The following is a 22,411-nucleotide window of genomic DNA, read 5'->3' on the forward strand; positions in this document are numbered from 1 at the left end:
TTGAGTACATCAACCATTAATTTCTGTGTCTGCACTATTTAATGTAGAGCTTGGATGAAATATGTCCCTGTAGCTCCCAAAAAGATTGAGCTACTCCTAGACTTCCAGGGCAATTGAACAAATGAGTAACCATGTAATGGAAGGAAACTACACAGAGCATGTGGGACTCCTTGCCTTGCAATCCTTCCTTTCAGACATGCTAGAACTGCAGCCCCTGCTCCACTGCCAGATGGCACACAACATGTTCTGCAAATAAAGATAATAAAGATACCACTGTCAATGCTGTGACTACTGGGAGAACTGGGGAAAGTTTTCCCACTGGGATAGCTACAACAATGCACACCCTCCAGTCATGCTGATTCCACTGAGCTGGCCTGAAACTCTGTTAGTTTTTGGTTTTTTCAAGGCTCTTTTAACATGTTCAGCCAATTCTATCAATTTCAACATTAGTGATAAATTGACTCAGTTTATCTTTCAAGGCAAGGCTGTTGGGTTAGGACAGCAGAGATATCACAGAGAGCAAGCTCTGAAGTTTTAAATCGCAGGATGTTCAACAAAGGTACTTAGGTTCTTCTCTCGCTGTTGTTGGCAAATTCAGTCTGCTCCTAAATGAATGGTATTGCAGCACACAGCTGAGACCTGTGTGATTGCTTGGGACACTTCAAATAATGAACATTTCCAGAGCAGTTCATTACCAGCAGCCCTGGTGCTGCTGCTGTGTCCTGCTGCAGTGATTTGTGCTGGTGCTGCTCAGGGAGGAGCTGATGGCAATGCAGGGGCTCCCATCCTGGCAGGGCCAGCACCATGCCCAGGAATGTTTCCTGCTCTGCAAACCCCACATTTCCCTGCTCAGCTCAGCTCTGTCCCTGGCAGACTCCAGCCTCCCCCAGCACAAACAGCTGGAGTTTAATTCTCCCCGAGGCAAAGATCTAATCCTTCCTAACCATCCACAAGAGTTCTGGTATTTTCAGAATTTCTTCTGGGTTTTGGTGCACTTGTCCCTGCACCCCTGAGAGTCACAAACATGCAATACAAACCCTCCTGTGTTTGGAGGTTTCAGATTAGATTAAAACCTATCTATCCAGGGGGCCAAAAGGCACAAAAGGAGTCCAGGAAAACTGCATTTGTCTCTGTGCACAGCAATGAATTTCATGGAAAATTAGCCTCAGAATCAATACAAAGTTGGATGCATGATGCTGGTTTTGTGCTCGTGGGGCTTTCATGCTGCAGGAGATGTGGTTTCTTGTTTTGTGAAGTGCTGAAAGGCTTTGAGAGTTTCGTGATTTTGCTGCTAATCAGTGTGTGACAGTGCCATGCCTGATCAAAGCAGGGTTCAACTGAGAAGAACAGAACACAACCCTTTCCATGCTTAGGCCCTTATTCCTGTTCTGTGGGAAAAAAACCCCAAACTATTCCAGTGCCAGGAAATCTCCCCAGTTTAATATCCTTCAATCCTGACCTATAACCCTGCTAACCAAGCTCTCTAACACACATCTGCCAATGGGCTTCAAATCTAAGCCTAAACCTAAGTCTAAAGCCCAATCTGGCTCTCCATCACAACTTGGTTACTTTAAAATAAAGAAACCTTTTGAAGAGTTAGAAAAGTGAAATTTTTCATTTTTCACTGGCAAGCAAAGAAAGCTCTCCTGAGAGAGAAGATACATCCTAACCTTAGAGACTCCAAAGAAAGCTTCCAGAGGGAAAGGCAAAGCCCAGAACACTGGCTCAGGAGTAATGTGGCAATTGCCTGTGCTGCAGAAAGTGTCACATTACCAGGTTGATGTTCTTGGCTTCTATGTGCTCCAGGACAAGGGTGGCCAGGAGCTGTGTGTCCCACTCCACAGCAGGATCATCAGGAAGATCCCTGGAAATGAGAAGGGCAATCAGTCACTTCACTGCTGAGAACTTCTTTGTAAAGACCACTCTGCAACAGAGAGATCAACTTAATCACAGAATGAAATCAAGATAAATTTATTTACCATATAAAACCAGCTTAAGAGTCTTACAAGCCTGGATACTGGAGGGTTGGAAGAGAAAGAGCAGTTCCAACACCCTCCTCATGGATTTGTCAAGGTCTCCCTTTCCTCTTACCATCAAGGCAGACTTTGTGACTGCTTTACTTCAAGCAACATCTATTTTGTAAATTCTCTTTCCTGATTTATCCCAATCAAATTTAAAACCCCTTTAAAAACACATTTTTCTGAAAGACTTCCCAATCATAATCTACTGGTGAATTACATTGGGAAGGTACCAAGCAAACTCCTGCTGTCATTTATTCAGGAATAATCCACTAACCACAACCAGAGGACATCAGAGTTGTAATTATATGGTTGGATTTGATAGTAGCTGTTCATGTGTTTATTTTGTGCTTTGCATACCCAGCTGGTATGCAGAGCATACTGTGACTGAACTCCCTGCCTGGGTATTTTGGATTGCAGGACTCCAGGGGCAGGGACCATGAGCCAAATAGCACCAGACAGCCAAGAGAACATTCCTTATTTACACAACTGAGAGCTGAATGTGACCCCCCCAGTCATTATGTTTGAATGATGCCAAGAAAACATTGCTCACAAAGTTGCAAAGGTTATTAGAAACAATAGGATAACACACAGCTGCTAAAACCCAATAATGACATGTTAAACTGGTCTTTTTCTCAGACCTTTTCCCTGCTCTGGAAGTCTGATAATCACTGTGAGGTGGTTCAGCAGAAAAATGACTACACAGCATTCTCCCACAGACCCAGGGGCTGGAGCTGAACCTCTCCAGCTGTTTGCAGCAGAGAGCAGGAGCATCATCCCAGCCCTGCTCAGGCCTTGCTCCCTCCCTGCCTGCAGGGACAGCAACATCTGCAACAAAACTACAGGGAAATGTCTCCTTGGCACATCCCAAAATAAACCTCAGCCTGGGTCTTCAGGAGAGATCTCCTGGCCACAGATTTTCCCACTGCTGTTAACAGTAGTTGAAGAGCTTTATGTCCAAACTGACCATTAGATTTTTTGTTGTGTTACGTGTTCCTGTTCAGCTCAGGCAATAATAATGTGAATTAGAAATCCCAGCACAAGGGAAGGAGTTCCTACACCAGGATGCACATTCCAGCTCTGGCCCCTCTAGCAGCACTACAGCAACAGAAAAGTTTTGTGTTGTTGGCAATTCCCTCTGGTACAGACAGCATCTCTGCCTGATGGACACCAGACACCTGAATTTCAGCCCTGGAAGGATGCCCTGGTGCATCTGGTGGCTGCCTCACCAGCTTAACAAACCTGCATCTTTCACACGAACTTTCACACCTCCTGTTTGAGGAGGAAGCAGCCCAGGTGACCCTGAAGGTATGACCAGCATGTCACAACAAGCCTTAGACTGAGCACATTTATAAATATGATTCACCTAAAACATCTCAAGAAACAGCCACACTGAGTCCAAGTGTGACAGTGCTTCAGTTGTTTGAATGAAACCTTTGAGGTCTGTCAAGCCTTAACCTGATAATATTAAAGCAGCCAATTATCTAACAGGGATTCTTCCACTGATCACTAACAGTTCAAATATCATTCCCCTTTTTGGACAGGGCTTAAATGGAGGAAGTGAAGACTCCCATTAAAACAGGAAGGGTGCTCCAACAGTGAGAGGTCAGGAAAAAAAAGTAGAGCTTGGAATTTATGATGTCCAGGAGGCTTTGGTGTCATAGCCACCGCACTCAGCTTTATTGGGCTGTTTCCAAAAAGGCTGCTGGGTAGTGGAGCAGGTTTTAACTAGTTTAGACAGATAAAGATCATCCTCGTCAATGGAAATGAACAGCTGGAGGCAACGGTTTAGAATCCCTGGAAACAAAACAATCTGAAGGCATGAGCAAATTAACTCCATCAACACTGAACTGATTGAGCAGGAATATTCTACCCAAAATTCTGCTTTTACCCAGTTACTGCTGGTCATAGAGAGACCACTTACTGCCAGCAAGGAAAAGGAAATATTCTTCTTGCATCATATTTGTCAGGTACAGAAGAGAAGCTGATCTAGCCAAACAAGAGACACATGCACAGAAGCACATTCCTAACTCATTAATAGCCACCATGGCCCATGGAAGTGTTCCAGTTCATTCTGCAAACACAAGAACTTACACACAGCTAACTGACAAACCCAGAGGCACCCAGGGAAGTCAGCAGGACTGGCAATAAATACATTCATCTAGACTGCTCCAGGAAGTGACTTTTCTTTTATGGTAAGAGTTTGTATAATACTTTATGAAGTTGGAAACGTGTTCCCATGATAGTAAGGGACCCACAGAAAACATGGGATCAGTAATTTTCTGCCTGTCTCTGGATATCAGTAATTGGGTACAGTAAGGATGAAAAGGTGATGAAGAGAACTGAGTTCATACACAGTTCATACACAGGACAGGCTTACACGAGGTCTCCACATGCCCAGGGACTCTGAAGGGACATCAGACTTCGAAAACTGCTCACAAAATCATACATGAAAACAGTGTTTTTCCTAATATCATAAATAGGTTCTGCCCAAACCTGAACAGTCCCCCGAGGTGCTGCACTATTAAAATAAGCTGCAATCATTGCTTTTACCTTCAGGACCTTGTATGAGAAACATTCAACATTTCAGTGGTTAACTGCACGCTGCCTTTCTGGCTAAGGCTGATGATGCCTTTGAGCTCAAGGTCGAAGGGCTGAGTTAAAGGACGATAAAGGAGTGAAAATTAGCACATTCCCGGGAGCAGACTGGAGCTCCTCCCAGGAGACACCGTTCCCCTCCCTGTCCTCTGCCCCAGAGAGCTCCTCGTTGCTGCTGTCAGTCACTGCCACACACCAAGACATAAATCCTGCACCAGAGGCCTCCCAGGTCATGCTGCTGGAGGGGGCTGTGGGAAGGGCACAGGGCTTTGGGCACTTGGCCATATTTCCATCAAACTATTATGGTCTGGAAGGGATGTTTATGGGATTCCACGTGTCTGATATTGAATGAAGGTAGTTGTTTGGATGCTGGGAAAAATGGGGAGATGAATAGGAGAAAAAAATATTTTTAATGGAATAAGGCTTCAGAAGAGTTGTTTTCCCAGGAATTTTCAGTGAAACTCATGCTGTGCACTGTACAGGGAATTTACAGCTGTGCCAGGGGATCTGCAGCCTCCAGAGAGGGAAATGGAGAATTATGCTGCAGTGTGGAGAAGGGTCTGTCTCTGCTCACTATTTCAGCAGTCACAGGAAACATCAAGTTCAGAAAACAAAATCCTGCACCTTCCTGTGTATCCATCCACTGGTAGCAAGAACCAGACAGGGCCCCTGGCTTTCTCCACCTCACTCTTTGCTTTCCTCCCTGCCAAGCTGAGCAGACACTGGCATCTGCAGCTGCCCTTCCCAAGGTTTGCCCAGGAAGGATGCAGTGGATGTCCTGGATATCCTGAAGCTCCCTTGTGGGGATCTACAAGTCCCCAGAGCAGATCACATCAGCCTAAGGCACCATCCCACCTTGTGCAGGTTTGGCCCAGCAGCCTCACAGCTGAGAATTAGAGATGTCCAAAATCATCACCAATCATTTCTGCCTGGTGCCAGCTCCTCTCCAGGGCTCTCCTCTGCCTGCCCTGGGCTGGAGCTGCTCTCCCACCTCAGCCTGGAACACTCTGCACTTTGCCAGCCCTGCTGGCCCTGTCAGCAGCCGGCACAGTTTTGTAGGTTCATCTTTCTAGGAACATTTGTGCTCAAGATGACCATTTGGGAGGTCACTTTTGGCCAAGGTGGAGATTTCAAAGCCTTCACAGATATATATTGCCAAGTTATACCCTCCTTACATGACAGACTGCTCAATCCCTGTCCAATTTTCCACTGCTCATCTTCCACAGAGCTTTGAGCAGCAGCCAGGACGTTCAGATGGCCAATCCTCTCCTGAAGCCTTCCGTGTAATTTATTCTGCTCATGAACTAAGCTCTCATGACTGCTCTAAAGGTTAAGTTAAACCCAACAGCTGGTCTGTGTGATGGCCACGTGGCTCCACAAACAGCAAATGGGCTGTGGGATAACCTTGAGACCTGACCCTCTGTGAGCAGGGAAATCCCCAGGCCCTGGGGGCCTCTGGTTACCCCAGAGTCACCCCATGGGGACCAGCAGGGACCTCCGTGCCGTGACATGAAACCTTTGTGGGTGGCTTTTACAGGGAGCAGGCAATGGAGTGACTTCTTGCAGATGTTAAGGTCTCCATTTACACATTCCAGGACACCAGTGCCAAACTTTCAAGGTGCCCATGTGATTTTCCATCCCACTACACACCAAAGGGTCAGGATGAAAGAGCTTTCCTATTTCTTATTGCCTTTTTATCCTGCGGCACAACCGTAATCAGTCCAAGGCTAGGGACCAGGAAACTTTTTGGCATAACTTCTCCTCCTTATCCCCATTTTACATTAAATCAGCCCAAAGGTCAGTGGGCTGATGGTGGAAGCAGGTGAGCTGCTGTGCACGAGGCTCCCAGCTGGGAACAACGACCACAATGTGTGTGTTGGAACAGAGGATGCCCTTTGTATAAAGTTATAACTGTATGAAATGAACATCTGGGCAAAGAAACTGGATCAAGAAGCAAAAGATCCCACAGAACAAAATGAGGTGAGTGCACAATTAGTGAAAAAGCCATGTGATGACTAGAGGCAATCAGTGACCTTTATATCACAGCTTCAAAGTAATTGAAAAAAATGTGTAAACAGAAATTATTTCATGCTCTCCAAAGTAGAGCAGAGAATTTTATTTTTGAGATTATGCTAAGATAAGCTAAGACCAGCTAGCCCTAGGTCTTGAAGCACAGCCTCTAAATCCTGACTTTTATAACTATTTATAAATTCCTCTTCCTATAATGGACAATTACAGACAGGAGGGAATTATTGCTGTTAGGCTGCATGTACATCTCTGATTCAATTGAAAATAGCCCACTTAGATAAATGATCAGCATCTTGCAAAATCATGTTCTACAGAGAACAGATGCCGTGTGCTTATTGGAATGTAACAACCTCCAATTTGGGAGAGAAATGGACTCAAGCAGGATGCCAGCTGTCAAATGAAAAGCCACCTACGACAGGGAAGCTCAAGAAATTTTTAAACCAGCAGCACCCTCCCTCTCCTTATAGTAAAGAAATACTGATTATTCTGATAGTTGTGTTTTAAGAGTGGAAATAATAATCTCAGGATTTGGTGTAGGTAGAGGGGAAAGGAAGTGGGGAAGATGTAATGACTGGAATATTAACAGTAAAGTACTCTGGGAGAGCTCTGCATGTTCCCATGGACAAACCCAACACACCTCTGACAGGTGACACTCCAGCTTCCTCCATCCCTCCCCAAAGACAAAGGGTAATTAGGTCCTGAGGGAACACATTTTTTTGAGCTGGGCATGATCATGTGTTTCTCTTTAAAAAATAAGCATCCTTTGGGTTTAAATTCACAGGAATTATGACAGAACACAGGACTGGTTGTTTGCAAAGACCTATCCAAATGGCCCTGTACTAATTTATTTTTTTAATGAATTATTGATGATTTCTCAGCAGAGACTGATGTCTATTCACAGGGATGACACAATTGCTTATCATAATTTGAAATCTGGTATTCATTTGACGTCTGTGCCTCAGCGCCTTGTTGATAAATTACAGCACAAAGCTCTGTAGGAACAAGTTCATATTCAATGTCTTCAAACAAAAACAATTGATGGTTCCTTTCAAGACCAGAAATACATAGAAGCTGTGATGGCTAAAGCTAATTTTAAAAAGTAACTTAGAAAAATAGTTTGGAGAGGGAATCAGGCCCTCTGTGTAAGACAGGAAACAAAATTCATTCAACTTAATTATTTCTGAATTGATATTTAGTCACAGTATTTTTATCTTCTGCTCTTCACACCAGTGAAATGGAAATAATTATATGTTTACCCCCACGTAAAGAAGTTTGGGATCCTTCTAAAGAAAGTGTTCTGTCTGTTCTCTGATTTCTAGATGGAAATCTATGACGTGTCTCAGCAATCCTGGGTACTGGGAACCCTTTACTCCTTGTACTGTCTTCCCATGGGGTATTGAATCAAGTTCTTAGTCTTGGCTTGAAGATCTAGCCCAAAATATACAAAATACTGCATAAAACTCCAAAATTGAGAGTATGGTGAACAGTTCTGTCCATTTGGAGTTGAAGAGCTCTGCAACAAGGATAACATTTCAAGCAGTCAGGACTTCCTTAGAGGCTGGTGCCAAACAGTGAATGGGCTCTCAAATCAAGTCATCACAAACTGCTTTGGTTTCTACTGCAAATACCAGGAATGCTCCTGGGAACCTGTCCTTTTTAGCAGAAAACACAGTCATATTTAAAGTTCAAAATTCCCCAGGCTCTCCAGAGTCGATAAGAAAGCTGGGCCAAATGTCACCCCAACAATGGAGACCCCGTTTGCCAAAGCACGTGACAGGGGCTGGGTGTGTCACCTACTGGGCACCTTGCTTTGTCACGTAGGTGTCACCTCACGGTGCTGCAGCTGAGGGACACCATTTCCAGGAGGGACAGTTCCTGGACAAAGCAGCAGCATTTCAGTTCAGCTCCTCCCTAAGGCCAGGAAGGTGGATGGAAATGCTCAGTGGAAAGCCTGAACAGCAGACAAGGACTACAGCAGCCTTTGGGAATTTCACACCACACTCTCAGAACCATCTGCTCTTGTCTGTGTCAGCTCCCAGGGAGGGATAGACTGACCTGATCCCAAAAAAGATGGACTGATCTCTACCAACTCCCTGGGCTCCATATGTATCCCTTTGGGATGTCTCTGGTCACTCTGGTATTTCGGACAGTAACAGGGGGAGGACACAGCCCAAAGCACCATCAGCACTGTGAGGAATGAGCAACACCAGGCCCAGATGAAGTGATCAGGCAGGTCCAGAATAGCTCCCAGATCATTTCTCATTATTATTGTTGGCTTTGCCACAGTGCCTCGGAATTCATCTGGGCCCTGACAGTCTAAGTTGCCCTGACTGAGAACAAAAAGCCCAGCAATCCCACAATCACCACTGATGTTTTTAAACTGAAATACAAATCACCAGCAAAACCAGGAGTCTCTGAGGAGCAGACCACAGGACTTCACTCTTCCTTTAGTTTATTTTGTTTTGTAAAATGCTTGAAGAAAGGAACAGCTCAGTGGGGCAGAGCTTGTGACGGGTATGTTAAGCCATTCACCAAGAAGCCATGTCCAGCTCACACGAGTCCTGCACCACTGGCTCAAGGACAGACTTCAGTTCCAAACTGGGGCAGGAGGTCTCACTGTCCTAGCAGAAGAGCTGTAAGAGCACAGGTAGAAGGCAACACCCTGTTGTTCTTAGCTAGGTTTGCTCTGCAGTTCTGCCACACAAAAGGTCACACAGGCATCCTAAATGACCAGGACCTCACAGTGGAAAAGGTACAAACCCAAGGGGAAGGAACAAAAAGTCTCTCACAGCAGCCAGCAAAATGTTTCAGAGGCAAATGACTGAAATACCACAACCTTCATATGCCAAATAAACCTGGTGACCCTTCAGCACAACCTTAATATTAAATCTGTTTGCTCTTGGAACGATAAATACACCACACTGTGTAGGCAAAACTGCAGTTCTGATTCTGGCCCATGGAAGTCAAACAGGACTTTGCCACTGACTCAATGGCCAGACCCTCAAAAAGCAGGAGAGCCAAAAACATAATTGCTCCAGCCAAAGAGATAGACCTTGGTCTATCCCACATAACAAAAATACTACAGTCAGAAACCTCAGGAGACAGCTCGTAGTCAAATCAATCCCTCAGCCACTTTAATTAATCATCTAGAAAGGGAAAGCACAGAATAGTCGCTTCATGGACATTGATTTCTCATGCCAAAACTTATGTAAATGCAGATGCAACTTCAGCAGAGCTCTCCAGAGGATGATGGCCTGATTCCAAATGCAGCTCCCCATGTTGCAATGTTCCAACTTCCCTCTACCAATTCTATCCAAAAAAGTTTCCTGACTTCTCAGCCTCCCACAAACTCCCATCTCCTGCAATCCATTCGATCTATGCAATGATATGGGAGCATTAATTCTTGCAGTCACGCTGTACCCACATAATGCTGATGTTCTGATGCCCCGGGCTCTCTAGCTGGGTGCAAATTTCAGTCCTACACCAAATCACTTCCTTTTAGAAGACAACGTATCAGGAAGTTAAACACCTCTCTTACTCCCACAACCTTTACCGGCACGCAAAGTTTCTGCTCATGCAAGCAGGCACTGCGAGCGCCGCAGTAAAGGAGCTCCATCAGCAAGCTCCTCTCCCTCCCTGCTCCCGCTGAAACCTCCCACAGCAGCCCGGCCAGCAGCTATGCCTGGAACTCCATTTGCGACAGCAAAGCGGGCCTCGGCAACAATGAACAAACCGAGCAGAAGGAACGCGGGGCCCTTTGTGGCCGGGGCCGCTGCCAGCGTTATGCAATGCTCGCTATGGCAACGGCGGGCGCTCGGCAGTAACCCCGCCGCAGCCACTGAACTCTGCCCCACTGGCGAGCGCCGAGCCGCCCACTCGCCCGGCCGGGCTGTTTACACTGCTCACATGACGGCCCGAGGGAGGGACGCTCCTGGCAGCCGCTGCAGCAGCCAGCCGGATTTCTAGGACCGGCCAGCACTGCCAAAGGCTGGCAGTCATTCACTCCTGAGAGTTGCGGGGCCCGCCCGCAGCGCCCCGCAGAAGGGAAGGGCATGGGGAGGCGAGCGGGGCTTGGTCCTCCCGACATCCACCCACTGAGCATCCAGCGAGGGGACAGAGAAATCAGGAAGCTTTAAAGAAGGGAACTGCATTGTTGCAAAGTGTGGAATATGTAAAAATCCCTTTGCTTGCTAAAATGTATAAATAGTAAAAAGTTCTGATGGATTATTTGTGGAGTTCCACCTGGCACACCCAGGCTTGGCAGCTCTGAAATAAATAATCAATGTCTGTCTCGAGTGTGCCATTATTGGCTTGCTGCACACCGGGTAACAAATCCGATTTTTGCAGACAACAGTATCTTTTTTCTTTCCTTAATGAGTGGCAGATGAGTGAGGATAATGAACTGGAGCTGGGCACATAACACTCGTCAAGAGCTGTGTGCCATGAGCTGCACGTACCTGGGTTACACGAGGTTGCACAGAGCTGCCAGAGTGGCACAGAACTGTCCCAGCCCTGGGCTCAGGAGCATTCACCAGGGCACAGAGGGGGATTTGGAGATAGGGATGCTGTGCTCCACAGGTGCCTTGCTAAAATGGTGATTTAGTCTTACAGCACAATCTCGAAGGAAAAAGCTGCAGATTCCCAACCCGCTGTGTGAGCCCTGCTACTGCTCCGGCACTTCCACAGCATTTATTTCCACACGTTAACAGATGTTCATTAACTCACACCCCTGTGAGGCTGGTATGGGGAAGTGAGTGAATAATAACCTCCATATTTTCTAATGAGAGAATTAAGAGCTCAGGTAACTCTCCCTGGAGAGCCCGAGGCAGCAGAGCTGAGTCAGGGGCAGCGCCTGGAAGGGAGCCCTGAGCCCTGAGCACCCACGCACACTCCAGGAATATGTTTCACTGCCTGGGGCAAACAACAACCCAGTCTTCAACAGCCCTCTTAGGTGGTGCTCTGCAGAGCCTCCTGTATTCCTGGGCACTTGGACTGAGCAGAAAACAAATTTACAGTTGCAAATGATTCACCATTATCACCAACATCAAAGGAGCTGCTTAAAGGTACCCCCAAAAATCACCAGGGGCTAAAGTGTGACCTCTGCATCACCTAATTGTGCTCGGTATGACACAGCCCTGGATGACTCCTTGTGTCAATACTCTTGGCTGCTCTCAGGAAAAAACTCATGTCTTGCCCTAAAATATTGTATTCTCCAGTAAAACCTTGCTACACTCAGTAAGAGGTGGTGTGGATTTCTCCTCTTTGATATGATGACAAGTTCCTTGTCACAAGAATGGACCCTGCAGATACAGCTCTGAAAAGCAGTGCCTTGACACCCAAACTGCCTTTCACATGTTCATCCAGTTATCCCCACATCAAAACATAAAAGTTGCATTAGAAAAAATAGAAAGGAAATTTAGGTCTGGCTAAAAATCTCAACACTCCCAAATTTCAGTTTAAACCAGTGGCTCAGTCCCATTTCTGCAGGAACAGGCTGTTGCAGTTCTCTGACCCCCACTGGTGACAGCAGCTGTGGGAGTTCTCCAAGCCTCAGTCTCTTGGCACCAATCCTGCAAAGCCCTCACCTCTCTCCCCCACGGGTCAAACCTCTGCCTGCAAATGTTTTTATCCTGCAATATTATACAGTGCCTTTCCCAAGGCAAATGATAAACCAGCCCTGGCAGCCCATCGTGTGGCTACTTACAAGAAGAAGAGAAATGCTGAGTATTTGGCTTATGAGACAGAAATACAGGAAGAAAATATTTATAACAATGCTACTGTTTAAATAATGGAGACCATAATTTATTACAGATGTGACCCTTGTCCAAAATGAAGGGTTTAAATCTTGCTGATGCAATGTAATGACAAGAAGTAGAATGGACTTAATGAAGAATTCAGCTAACCTCAATTCTGAATTGCCCCCTTTTATCACCTGCCATTTTTTACCCCAAAATAGGAACAAAATTTGCTTCTGTCAAGCATTGTTTGTCAGACTTTTCAGTGGTCAGATTTAAAAACTGATTGGTAGGAAAACATCCATCCTTCATCCTAAAAGAGACTGAGCACTTCTACATTTAATAAAATTCAGTTAATTATTAACAATTAAAGATGAGAAAATGGCATGGAACTCAGACAAGATTTGTTATGCTTACAGTCACATATAAAGAAAGCAGAATGTATGTGCATGGAGGGAGGGATGTGTAATGAATTATTTCAGTGCAAATGGCAATTGCAGAGAAACAGACTGCAACACTGAAATGAGAAACCCTGAAATTACTGTACAAGGAGTCTGCAGGTACAATGAGATTGAGTTAATATGTGACTGGTGAGAAGAGGGGGCATGACTTGGCATGGAACTGTAATCAAAATGTTTTCACTTAACGCTTCACTTGGCACAGAAGGATCAGGTAACAAAATATTCACCCCAAATCCCATTTCTGTTGCTAAAAAGATATTTCAGTTCTCTGTGCAGCAGTAAAAATACTTTTTTCATTTTAAGTAAAATGGATTTAAGAAGCTACAAGAGGCAAAAGATGCTCAGTGATGTCCAGCAAAGAGTTCATTTTCCTTCTCCTGATGCAATAAAACTGAAATTATAAAATACCACCCACATTTGCTAATCTAGTACACATTAGGAAAAAGGTGGATGTGCAACAAATGAAAACATTCACTTCCTATTTGCTTCATCAAGTTCTGTTTTCTTCTTTTTATAAAGCTGGTGTTGCATCACCTGAACAGCATTTCCTTCAGAACAAATTATCTAAAGTCTTCAAAATTGGCTTCAGTATCTCCACCAACAGCAACAGTAAAACTCCTTGAGCAAACACGTAAAATTCACTGAATTCTTTGAGATACTGAATATCTTTTAAACTCTTTTATTCAAGTGTTTAACCATTTTCCAGCATCACTTACCTGTAACAGAACATCTTATTCTATTCACAGCTGGTGGGTGTTGGGCATTCTGCATTGCTGGCACTCTTTGTTGGTGGGGCTGGGTTCTCTTAAACAAAATTCCTATTTGGTAGTTGGGTTATGTTAAATGTACTCCCAACCTAGCAAGTATCCTTTCAGGAATTGATTCTTTTTAATAGTGTGCTCTAATCTGAAGTACCACACCCACCACCTTCTAATTCAATTTTATACTGGAACTGAAAAAACTTTGTCATTTTATGTATACTGATTGAACTAGGGCCAAGGGGAATAAAACCATTAAGGCTTCACGTGAACTCAGAGAAGAAAGACTTCTTTGGTAATATAATTACAGAGCACAGAGCTCATAAGAGGAAATGAACTACAGGGATTTATTTGATTAGACTTTTTTTTCTTTTTCCTTTTTAATGATAGCAAGGGCTCTCCTTCCCCCACCCCTTCCAGTCTAACAGTAGATGTTAAGCAAATTCTTGGCAGGCAGGAACTGGGACTGTTACAGAGGGATGTTTCAATGGGACACTGTTGTGGACGGAGTTTTGAGTAGCTCACCCATTGCTGAGGAGCCTGAACAACACCCCAGCTGTATGAAGAGTTTGTTTGTACAAGGAGCTGAGGTTGTGTCCCACCACATCACCTTTCCAGCATCAGGGCAAAGCTGGAGCAGGGATCTGTGAGCCACTTCAGGGCTGTGCAAGCCTCAAGGGCAGTGACCAGTTTACTTTGTTGTCTTGGTAACATCGTGGTTGACCTGGGTTGACCAGATCAGTGTGACTTAATCATCTTAAGAAGGAAACAACTGCAACAAGTGGACAGCTAATTACTGTAGGTTCCCTCCTTGAATGGACTTCCTCAAGCTCGTGCCTCACGTTCACAACCTTTGGCCTGCCTTAGCATTCAAACAATTCTGATTGAGCACCTCCCTGGGACAACCAAGTCACCTGCTCTAGACCGTGGATCTGGATCAATTCACAGCCACACTGGAGTCTCAGGGATCAGCAAGTTATAAACTCCTATTTACACTGTGTCAATGTAGAGGATTTTGCTGTTAGTTACAATGTAAAGTGCATGTTTTAGCTACTCAGTGTGTTTAAGCCCTGTTTTTCTCTCTCTCTGTACAGTAATGCAGCTGTGGAGATCATCTGGGAGACTAAAACAAATGGTGCCCTGATAGAATCATAACAGAGCTGGAGGAAAGGCAATTTCAGCAAAAATCTCGACAGCAGAACGTGCTTCTGTTTAAGTCTGACCTGCTCTCCTTGCAGAAGCAGCATGACAGAGTGTTTTGCAAAAGATTTGTATTTATATGCTTGGCTGTCAGTTCTAGATGTTGCTCCTTGTCTGTATAATAATTACATGGAATGCTCAGTGGAGATGTTCTCTAAATTGAAATCAACAGAATCAATGCAGACTTAACTGCACTGTCACACCACATGAATAAAACATGCTGATGGATTTCCTTGGCCAGTGTTCAACAGGGATTTATTTGGTCATTGTTATTGCTATGCAAAGTGCATGTTAAATGGTGTGCCAGCAATTGAAAAATGCCATTTCTGTCTAACTTCTACCTACTGTTGTTACCAGTAACTCCTAGGATTTCTCAAATAGAAGGAGTTGCATATTTATCTCTGCCACACAGTACAAGGGAAGAAAAAGAAACATTTTGAAAAATAGCTATGTACAATGGTTAACACTGGATAGGGATCTAGGGGACATATATTACATAAAAAATTACTCAATATAATTTTACAAGTTAATTTTGAATCCTCTGCATTTCTTGTATGTATTTCTCCAGCATCAAACCATCCTTTTTTCATGCTGCCTGATGAACTGCTGCAGTTCACTGACTCCTGGACCTCCACCTGGTTTTGCAGTTTATGTATCCTTTAGAAGGTCTCACAAAACAGCAGCCAAACTCCTAAACGTGGTCGCTTCCTTCATCATCCAAGCAGACCAAGGTTGTTTCAGTTCACTGGAAGGCACTGAAGCATGTACAGGTCTCATCTGATTACAGAGAGCCTGTAATGCCCCGAGGCCACTGAGACTGTCAACACAGCTGTCCCTGTGTGCTGAGACAAATGTCCTGCTGGGCAATCCCTGAGTCAAAATGGAAACACAACTTCTGACATGGATTAGGGGTAAGGACAAGGACTGGAAATGGGCCAGGAAGGCAGGGAAGTTTATTAGGTATTACTAAAGGAGATTCTATTGAGCTGTTAGGAAGTACCTTGACCCTGGTGCTGTTCTGCAAGTCCGAGTATTCTGAGGTATTTTACTTCTCTGGCCACCTGTTGCTAACATAACATAAAAATGAACATTTTCTGAGCATTACAAGACCACGCAGAATGTGTATAAAGCTCACAAAGAATGGAGGTGCAGAGATCTGTACTCTAATGGCATAATTAGCTCTTGTGAGAAAAGCAGTCTTGCTGCATTGGCAGTGAGCAGCTCCTACCCTCATCCATCTTACCCCCTCACCTGTCCCACACCCTCATCCATGCCACACCTTCACTCATCCCACACCTTCATCCATCCCACACCCTCATCCATCCCACACCTTCACCCATCCCACACCCTCATCCATCCCACAATCTTCAAACTCTCTACACCTTCACTCATCCCACTTCTTCATCCATCCCACACCTTCACCCATCCCACACCCTCATCCATCCCACACCTTCATCCATCCCACATCTTCATCCTCCTCACACCTTTACCCATCCACCCTCACCCATCCCATACCCTCAGGAAAATCCTGGCAGAGCTGCAGTCAAAGGCAGAAATTCTGTTTCCTGACACAAACTCTGCAGCAGAAGCAAAGTGAAGCAATCCAGTCCCTGAAACCACAGAACAATCTCCTGAATGTACATCCTGAGGGTCAAACATCCCCAAATAAATTACAATTACTGTTCATGCAGATCACCTTAAGACCAAATGAGTCTGGGCAACAGTGTTTAAACATTAAATTCTGCAGGTTTATTTTTCTAATACCTCTTCATAGTCTTTCTTTTAAATTAATTTTCTGGTCATCTGTGGCTTAGAAAATGATTGATCCATTAGGTATCTGCTCCCACATCTGGGCTTTCTTTAAACAAAGTCACAAAAATGATGAATCTTCTCCTACATAACACTTTACTGCTTCCTATGTTCATGCTTTTGGTGTTTTAATCATAACTAGAGGCTCACACACTCCCATCTCAGCAAGTACAGTATGCTGGATAAGCCAAAAAGCCATTTTCAGTTGAAGGCTTGCCCCAGACAGCTAATATTTAATCATAAAAGTCTGAAATTTTCTTTTGCTCTGAGCTACTAATAAAAAATTTACTTCATGGAACATTTGAAATGGGAAAAAAAAAAAAAAAGGAAAACAGGACTCAAAGAATTGGCAGGAGCATTCCCAGCCTTGGGCCCCGTCCCTGCCAGTTCAGCTGCTCCAAGGGCCAGGGAGTGTTGGTGACACCACAACAGTGACAGTGCCACACAGAAAATTCAAACCAGGCTGTGGTGAGGGCCAAGCCAGCAAAATTCCTGCCCACCAGGACAGGTGGGTGTCAACCCACTGACTAAATAAGTTATTTAGTTCTTTCTAAAACAACTCTCTCTAAGGATAAAATTTAATTTCTCCAGTTTGTTGTATTAATAGGGATGGAGTGATGCATTTCTCCTCACTAAATTAACTTTTAGTCATGGTTTGTGCAATTTTGAGTTGAGATGGAAGCTGGAGCTCCAAATCATAACAGTATTTTATAATTGTTTCCAAACAACTGGGTAAATTATATCACAATTTCTAGAAATAATGGAAAAGCTTATCAAAACACAGTATTAAAAACTAACACATGCAGTAAACAAAGATAATATTAACTGTAGTTAAGGAGATAAAGCAGTTGGTTTTGGATCACACATGCTGTTGAGGCATCTAAAAAATTAGTAGAACAGACTTTCACATCTATTTTTATTCACAGACCACAAGATGAAAAAGGATTTCCTCCTTCAGTTTTGAATGAGCTTCTCAACTCTGAATTACTGAGTGTCTGATAAGACAACTCAAAAGGAGTCTCTCACTCTAAAATAGTCTTGTGCTAAGAGAGACGACTCCATGCATTCTGTGATTTTATTTTCTCTTAAACAGTGGCAGGAAAAAGCACAGTGCCTGCCTCTTAAATTTCATGTAAGTTATCCTGTTAAGAATATATGAATCTTAGTTCTTAGTACAGATGGTCATAAATGCAAATTAAACCACAATGTTTTATTTTAAACCATTTAATTTAACATAATAAAATATTAATAATTGCAATAAATTTTGATCCATGCTGCTCCAGTGGCTTTTGGTTTCACAGGGCAAAATCAGGCTTGTCAGCCAATTAATTCTTGTGACTGACTGTAGTTATCAGTGTCACAGGCTTTTAAAGCCAGCAGGACCACTATGGTCATTATTCTCATACAAAATGTGTGTAACAGCTCAACAGACCCCATCCACCAAATCTCTTCCTGGTGTTGGTCCTCCTGCATGACCACCAAGTCATCTCATGGATAAAGCAAACAGCTCAAGCATTTTAAACATCCATTATTAGGCCTGTTTTCCACTTCTTTCATCATTCCGGTGGCAGTTTTCCAAGTATTTTACACTAAGATATTGAACTAGAACAAGAGAATCTCAAACAACACCTGAAGAAGCAATAACAGCTCCTTACTCCTGTCTGATATTCAAAAACTGGGAAATAAACATGCACAGGTGAGGTGACAGTGCAGCATTCCTTGGCTTCAAACAAAGGACTCCTGGCTCTCATCTGCACACTCAGATTCCTGAATACACTGCCTCCAGCAATGAGTGTGTGATCATCCTGTGGCAGGACCCCTGCAACCCATTCCTCTGCTCACAGGCAGAGGGAGAAGAGGAAAGAGCACCAAGGTGCAGCCTCAGCAAACTGGGCTGGTCCTGCTGCTGCTGGCTTAATGGTAAAGAACTGAGAGCCCTGTGCTTGTCCCCAGGTTCTGCTGAGAGGGCAAAAAGAGCCTCTGGTCACCTCCTTCCCACGAGTGAGCTAAGCATGGGGACTCGGTGAGTTCAGTGTTTGCCCTTGAACTGGTGTGGGCTGCATCTGGCACTCTGCTTTTAGATCAATACATAACCCAGGAGTAATCTTATCTGGCAGGAACAGGGGGGCTGGGGGGAAGAACACAGCCCCGGAGGTGAGGAGAGCAACTCTTCTAAATGTTAATGGGTTAAGAATAGAAAGGTCAAATGCCTGCCTTATCAGAAGGCCCCATGTACAAACAGGCACCGAGCTCAGCAATCAGAGCACCAGCTGGGGATAAATGTCAGAAGTTAGTTACTGTAGCTGTAAACACCAAAAGCAGGATGGTGCAACTGGGAAACCTCCCAAGACACTTCTGGTTTATACAGATCACTGGGAAAGTCCAACTGCCAAGTCTGGCTGGAAATTACTTCAGTCTTAGAGCTGCTGTGGAAGCAGAGAGCACCTGTGAGCTGTGTGGTGGCCCCACAGTGAGCCACTGCAGGAGGGGTTTGAGTGTGCCCTGTGTCCAACACCCTGTGCTGGCCCCTGACTGCTCCTGCCACAACTCACACGTTCTGGAATAAGGAGTATGAGCATGGAGACAGAAAGTCCCTCCTGACCTCCCTGTAGGTACAGAGGGCACTAAGCAGCAGAAGCTGCATAAGGACCCTGAGCACAACATGTAATAGATTGGGGTGGAATAAGAGATGAGGCAGCACAGAAAAAAATATATGTCCCTTAAATACTAATACATTTTTAGCCCAGTTCTAATTAATATTTTTGTTGGCATCCAAGGAAAGAGGCCAGAAGTTGTATTACAGTGGGCAGTAATCTTCTTGCAGATACAAGCAATCCACTTGCAGGAATGGTGAAGAGCACAAACACATCCTGGTGTGAGAGTTACTGTGAGGAGCCTTTGCCAGTCACCAGCATCCAGCCCGGCACCTTTTGCTTGCAAAAAGTCGTCAATAAAATTAACCAGCTGATTCCATTCTCTGAAAAGATTGGCAGTGAGCAGCCATATTAAAGAATACTGCTGTTCCCTCTCTCCTGGTACTGGGATTGTCCCAGGAGAAGGTTACCTGAGTTTGGGAAACAGATACAGGATACCTGGCACAGCTCCCTGCTTTCTGCAGAACAAAGAGCACCATTCTTGTCACCCTGCTCCCAGCTGTAAACAGCTATCAGAGGAGAGGGTTAACTGCCATGTAAAACACAGAGAAGGAATAGTAACTACAAATCCAGCAAGGCTAAATATATTTTATCCCACAAAAGGGATACACAAGATCTGGGCTCATAGCTCAGAGATCATATTCTAACCATTGAATAGTTACTTTAATTGGTAAAGATAGGGTTACATTTAAAAACAAAAAAGGAATGTACCCATTTGGAGCCACTGCTCTCTGAAAGATGATTTTTTTGATGTTTGTACCACAAAGTGACACTCTGCAGTTAACTGGCCGTGCCTCCAGCCCCAGCCATAGGGGAGAACATCATAACCTACTTAAATCTGCAGGCTGCATCCTCTCTGCAGCAGGGCTCCCAAACAGGCACAAACAGCTCGTTCCCTCCACCAGCATTACTCGGCATCTGTTTATCCCCCACTCTCCTGGCAGCATCTGCTCCTTTGCTGACACACATGAGCTGCTCCTCTGCATTACCACCCTCGTTTGCAGGCTGGGAACTCGAGTTCATCCATTTGAAAGAGCACAAATATTCAGCAGCACACGTTTCACACACATGGCATCACTGAGCTCTATTAACAGTTCTGTTCAACCCTGAAGCTACTGGATTTTCAGTGACAGCTCCAGCATGTTAACGACTTGGGATGTTTTTCTCATGTAGGGAAGAAAAAGCTTTTATAAAAATACAAGATTTTACCTTTTCTATTCACAACAAGAATGACCAAACTTATTTATCCTGTGAGTCACATCCTGAAGGCTTCACATGGCTGACAGCTTCAAGAGATATAATATACATTCTGGAGAGCCACTGCAGGGGAGAGAGAGGCTTTTCAGCTCTCATTTCTTGAGCTGAGAGCCCAATTGAACTTAGCTCAATTTAGGAATAGGAAATACAGCCCAAGTCTTCCAGCAGCACGACATTTCCCGAGTTGCTGCAAATTTGAATGAAATAATTTGCCAACTCTGAATGAAGCTGTGGAGATTCTGCCACAACTCCTCTGTTTCATTATGCAGGAGGCAATTTTGAGAATGCTGCCTCAGCTCTGCTGTTTATTGTGTGGATGTGTCTGTGACTGCTACAAGTCCTGTCACTGCCTCTCATTCTGACACACGCTGGCGCTTTCTTGGCTCTCAGTCACAGCAGGGGAAGAGCACAAGGGTATTGCAGAAACACCTCCTTTCTTCATCCCTCTTTAACATGTTCACATTTTAAAGATGATTCTGTGAGCACATTTCTTACAGCTGAAACTGTTTCATAGAGATTCAAAATCAGACAATAAAAATGCAAAGCCCACCACAGCATGAAATGCAATCCAGGAGAGACCATATGCAATTTTCTGACCTGTGTTATTTCTATGCTGTCATCATTCTGAGGCATTTGATATTCTGCTCTTTGGTTTAAACCCAAGAATGGCATCTGAATTTTTACCATAATAAACTTCCTCAACAGACTTTGCATTCTCATTATTCTACCCATGCAAGCCACAAGGATTTTTTTCCTCCTTAAATGTCCAATCTGCAGGCAATGGTTGTGAAACTCCATTATTTCCAGGAACTGCTGGCAAACCTACTGCTGTCTGCTCTTCTCAGTATTGCCTGTATTTTCCTTGTTCAGCCTTAAAAGCCAAACTCAGTTTGCAAAAATGTCTGGGTTTCTAGATGCCAGAACTGAATAAAGAGTAGAACAGGACAGAATTAGATGGTTTTATTAGGCTGAAAAGGCATTAACTCACATGAAAGTCTGTAAAACAACAAGAGCATAAAACTGGAAATAGATGCTCAGTCTTAAATTCTATTACTCAAAAATTTTCCTAGGCATTACCAATCTTTTTGGTAATGTCTTTTTAAGATCCACCTTAAATCTTTTTAAGCTCCACCACCCTCATCTGATCCTTACAATCAAAACAATGTGGAATATTTTTTTTAAAGTTATAACTACTTGGATTCTCATCATTCAGTAAAGTGACAATAATCTGTAAAGAAAGGCAGCCTGGATTGTCCAATATAGATGATGTCTGGCAGAATTTGGTCTTCAACATGCAGAGGTAAAGGACAGACAGGTATTCTCAGTTACCTAGGAAGAGAATACACAACAGGAGATACAGCCAAGAAAGCTGGGAGATGTGACAAAGATTCTGGATTATGCAAATCTTTCATCAGTCATGATGATCCAAAAGCTACAATGGAAAACTCCCCACCTAAGGGTTATCTGCAGGACCACACAGTGATCTCAGCCACACACAGCAGGATCTTCACAGAAAGCAAGGGAATTACTCCAAATTTACACTGGCAGGACCAAGATCAGAATCTGACCAAATCCAAACAAAACCAAACAATGCCACAGGCTGTAAGAAGAATCAGCAGTCCATGGGGTGTGAAAGCAATGGAAACCTCTGTGATGCACTTCAGTGGCTGAAAATATTCCAGTGCTATTGTTCTTCCTCTCCAAAACATCTTGGACCTCACCCGTGTTCCTGAGCACTCCTGACAACAAATCTGAAAAGATAACTGAGAGACTGACAAGGGCCTGAGCTTCCTCAGCTGAGTATTCCCTTTCACTCCATTAGGGAAAGCTGTAATGCATGGAGCAGTGGCTGAGGCTGAGTCCTGGGAAGGGGAAAGCGACCATCCACAACGT

The 22,411-nt window shown here is 44.2% G+C and overlaps 1 protein-coding gene across 2 annotated transcripts in view; it reads right to left on the minus strand.

Moving 5' to 3' along the window:
• The window catches only part of PIGL (phosphatidylinositol glycan anchor biosynthesis class L), a 53,129-nt gene that overhangs the window by 17,243 nt on the left and 13,475 nt on the right, over window positions 1-22,411 (minus strand). For both annotated transcript variants that reach the window (XM_041482882.1, XM_041482881.1), the window contains one exon: window positions 1,774-1,864. In XM_041482882.1, the coding sequence (XP_041338816.1) occupies window positions 1,774-1,864 (91 nt within the window). The remainder of the gene's footprint in view (window positions 1-1,773; window positions 1,865-22,411) is intronic.

The sequence above is a fragment of the Pyrgilauda ruficollis genome, unplaced genomic scaffold (genome assembly GCF_017590135.1).
Source record: "Pyrgilauda ruficollis isolate IOZ18807 unplaced genomic scaffold, ASM1759013v1 scaffold59, whole genome shotgun sequence".
Lineage (NCBI taxonomy): Eukaryota > Metazoa > Chordata > Aves > Passeriformes > Passeridae > Pyrgilauda > Pyrgilauda ruficollis.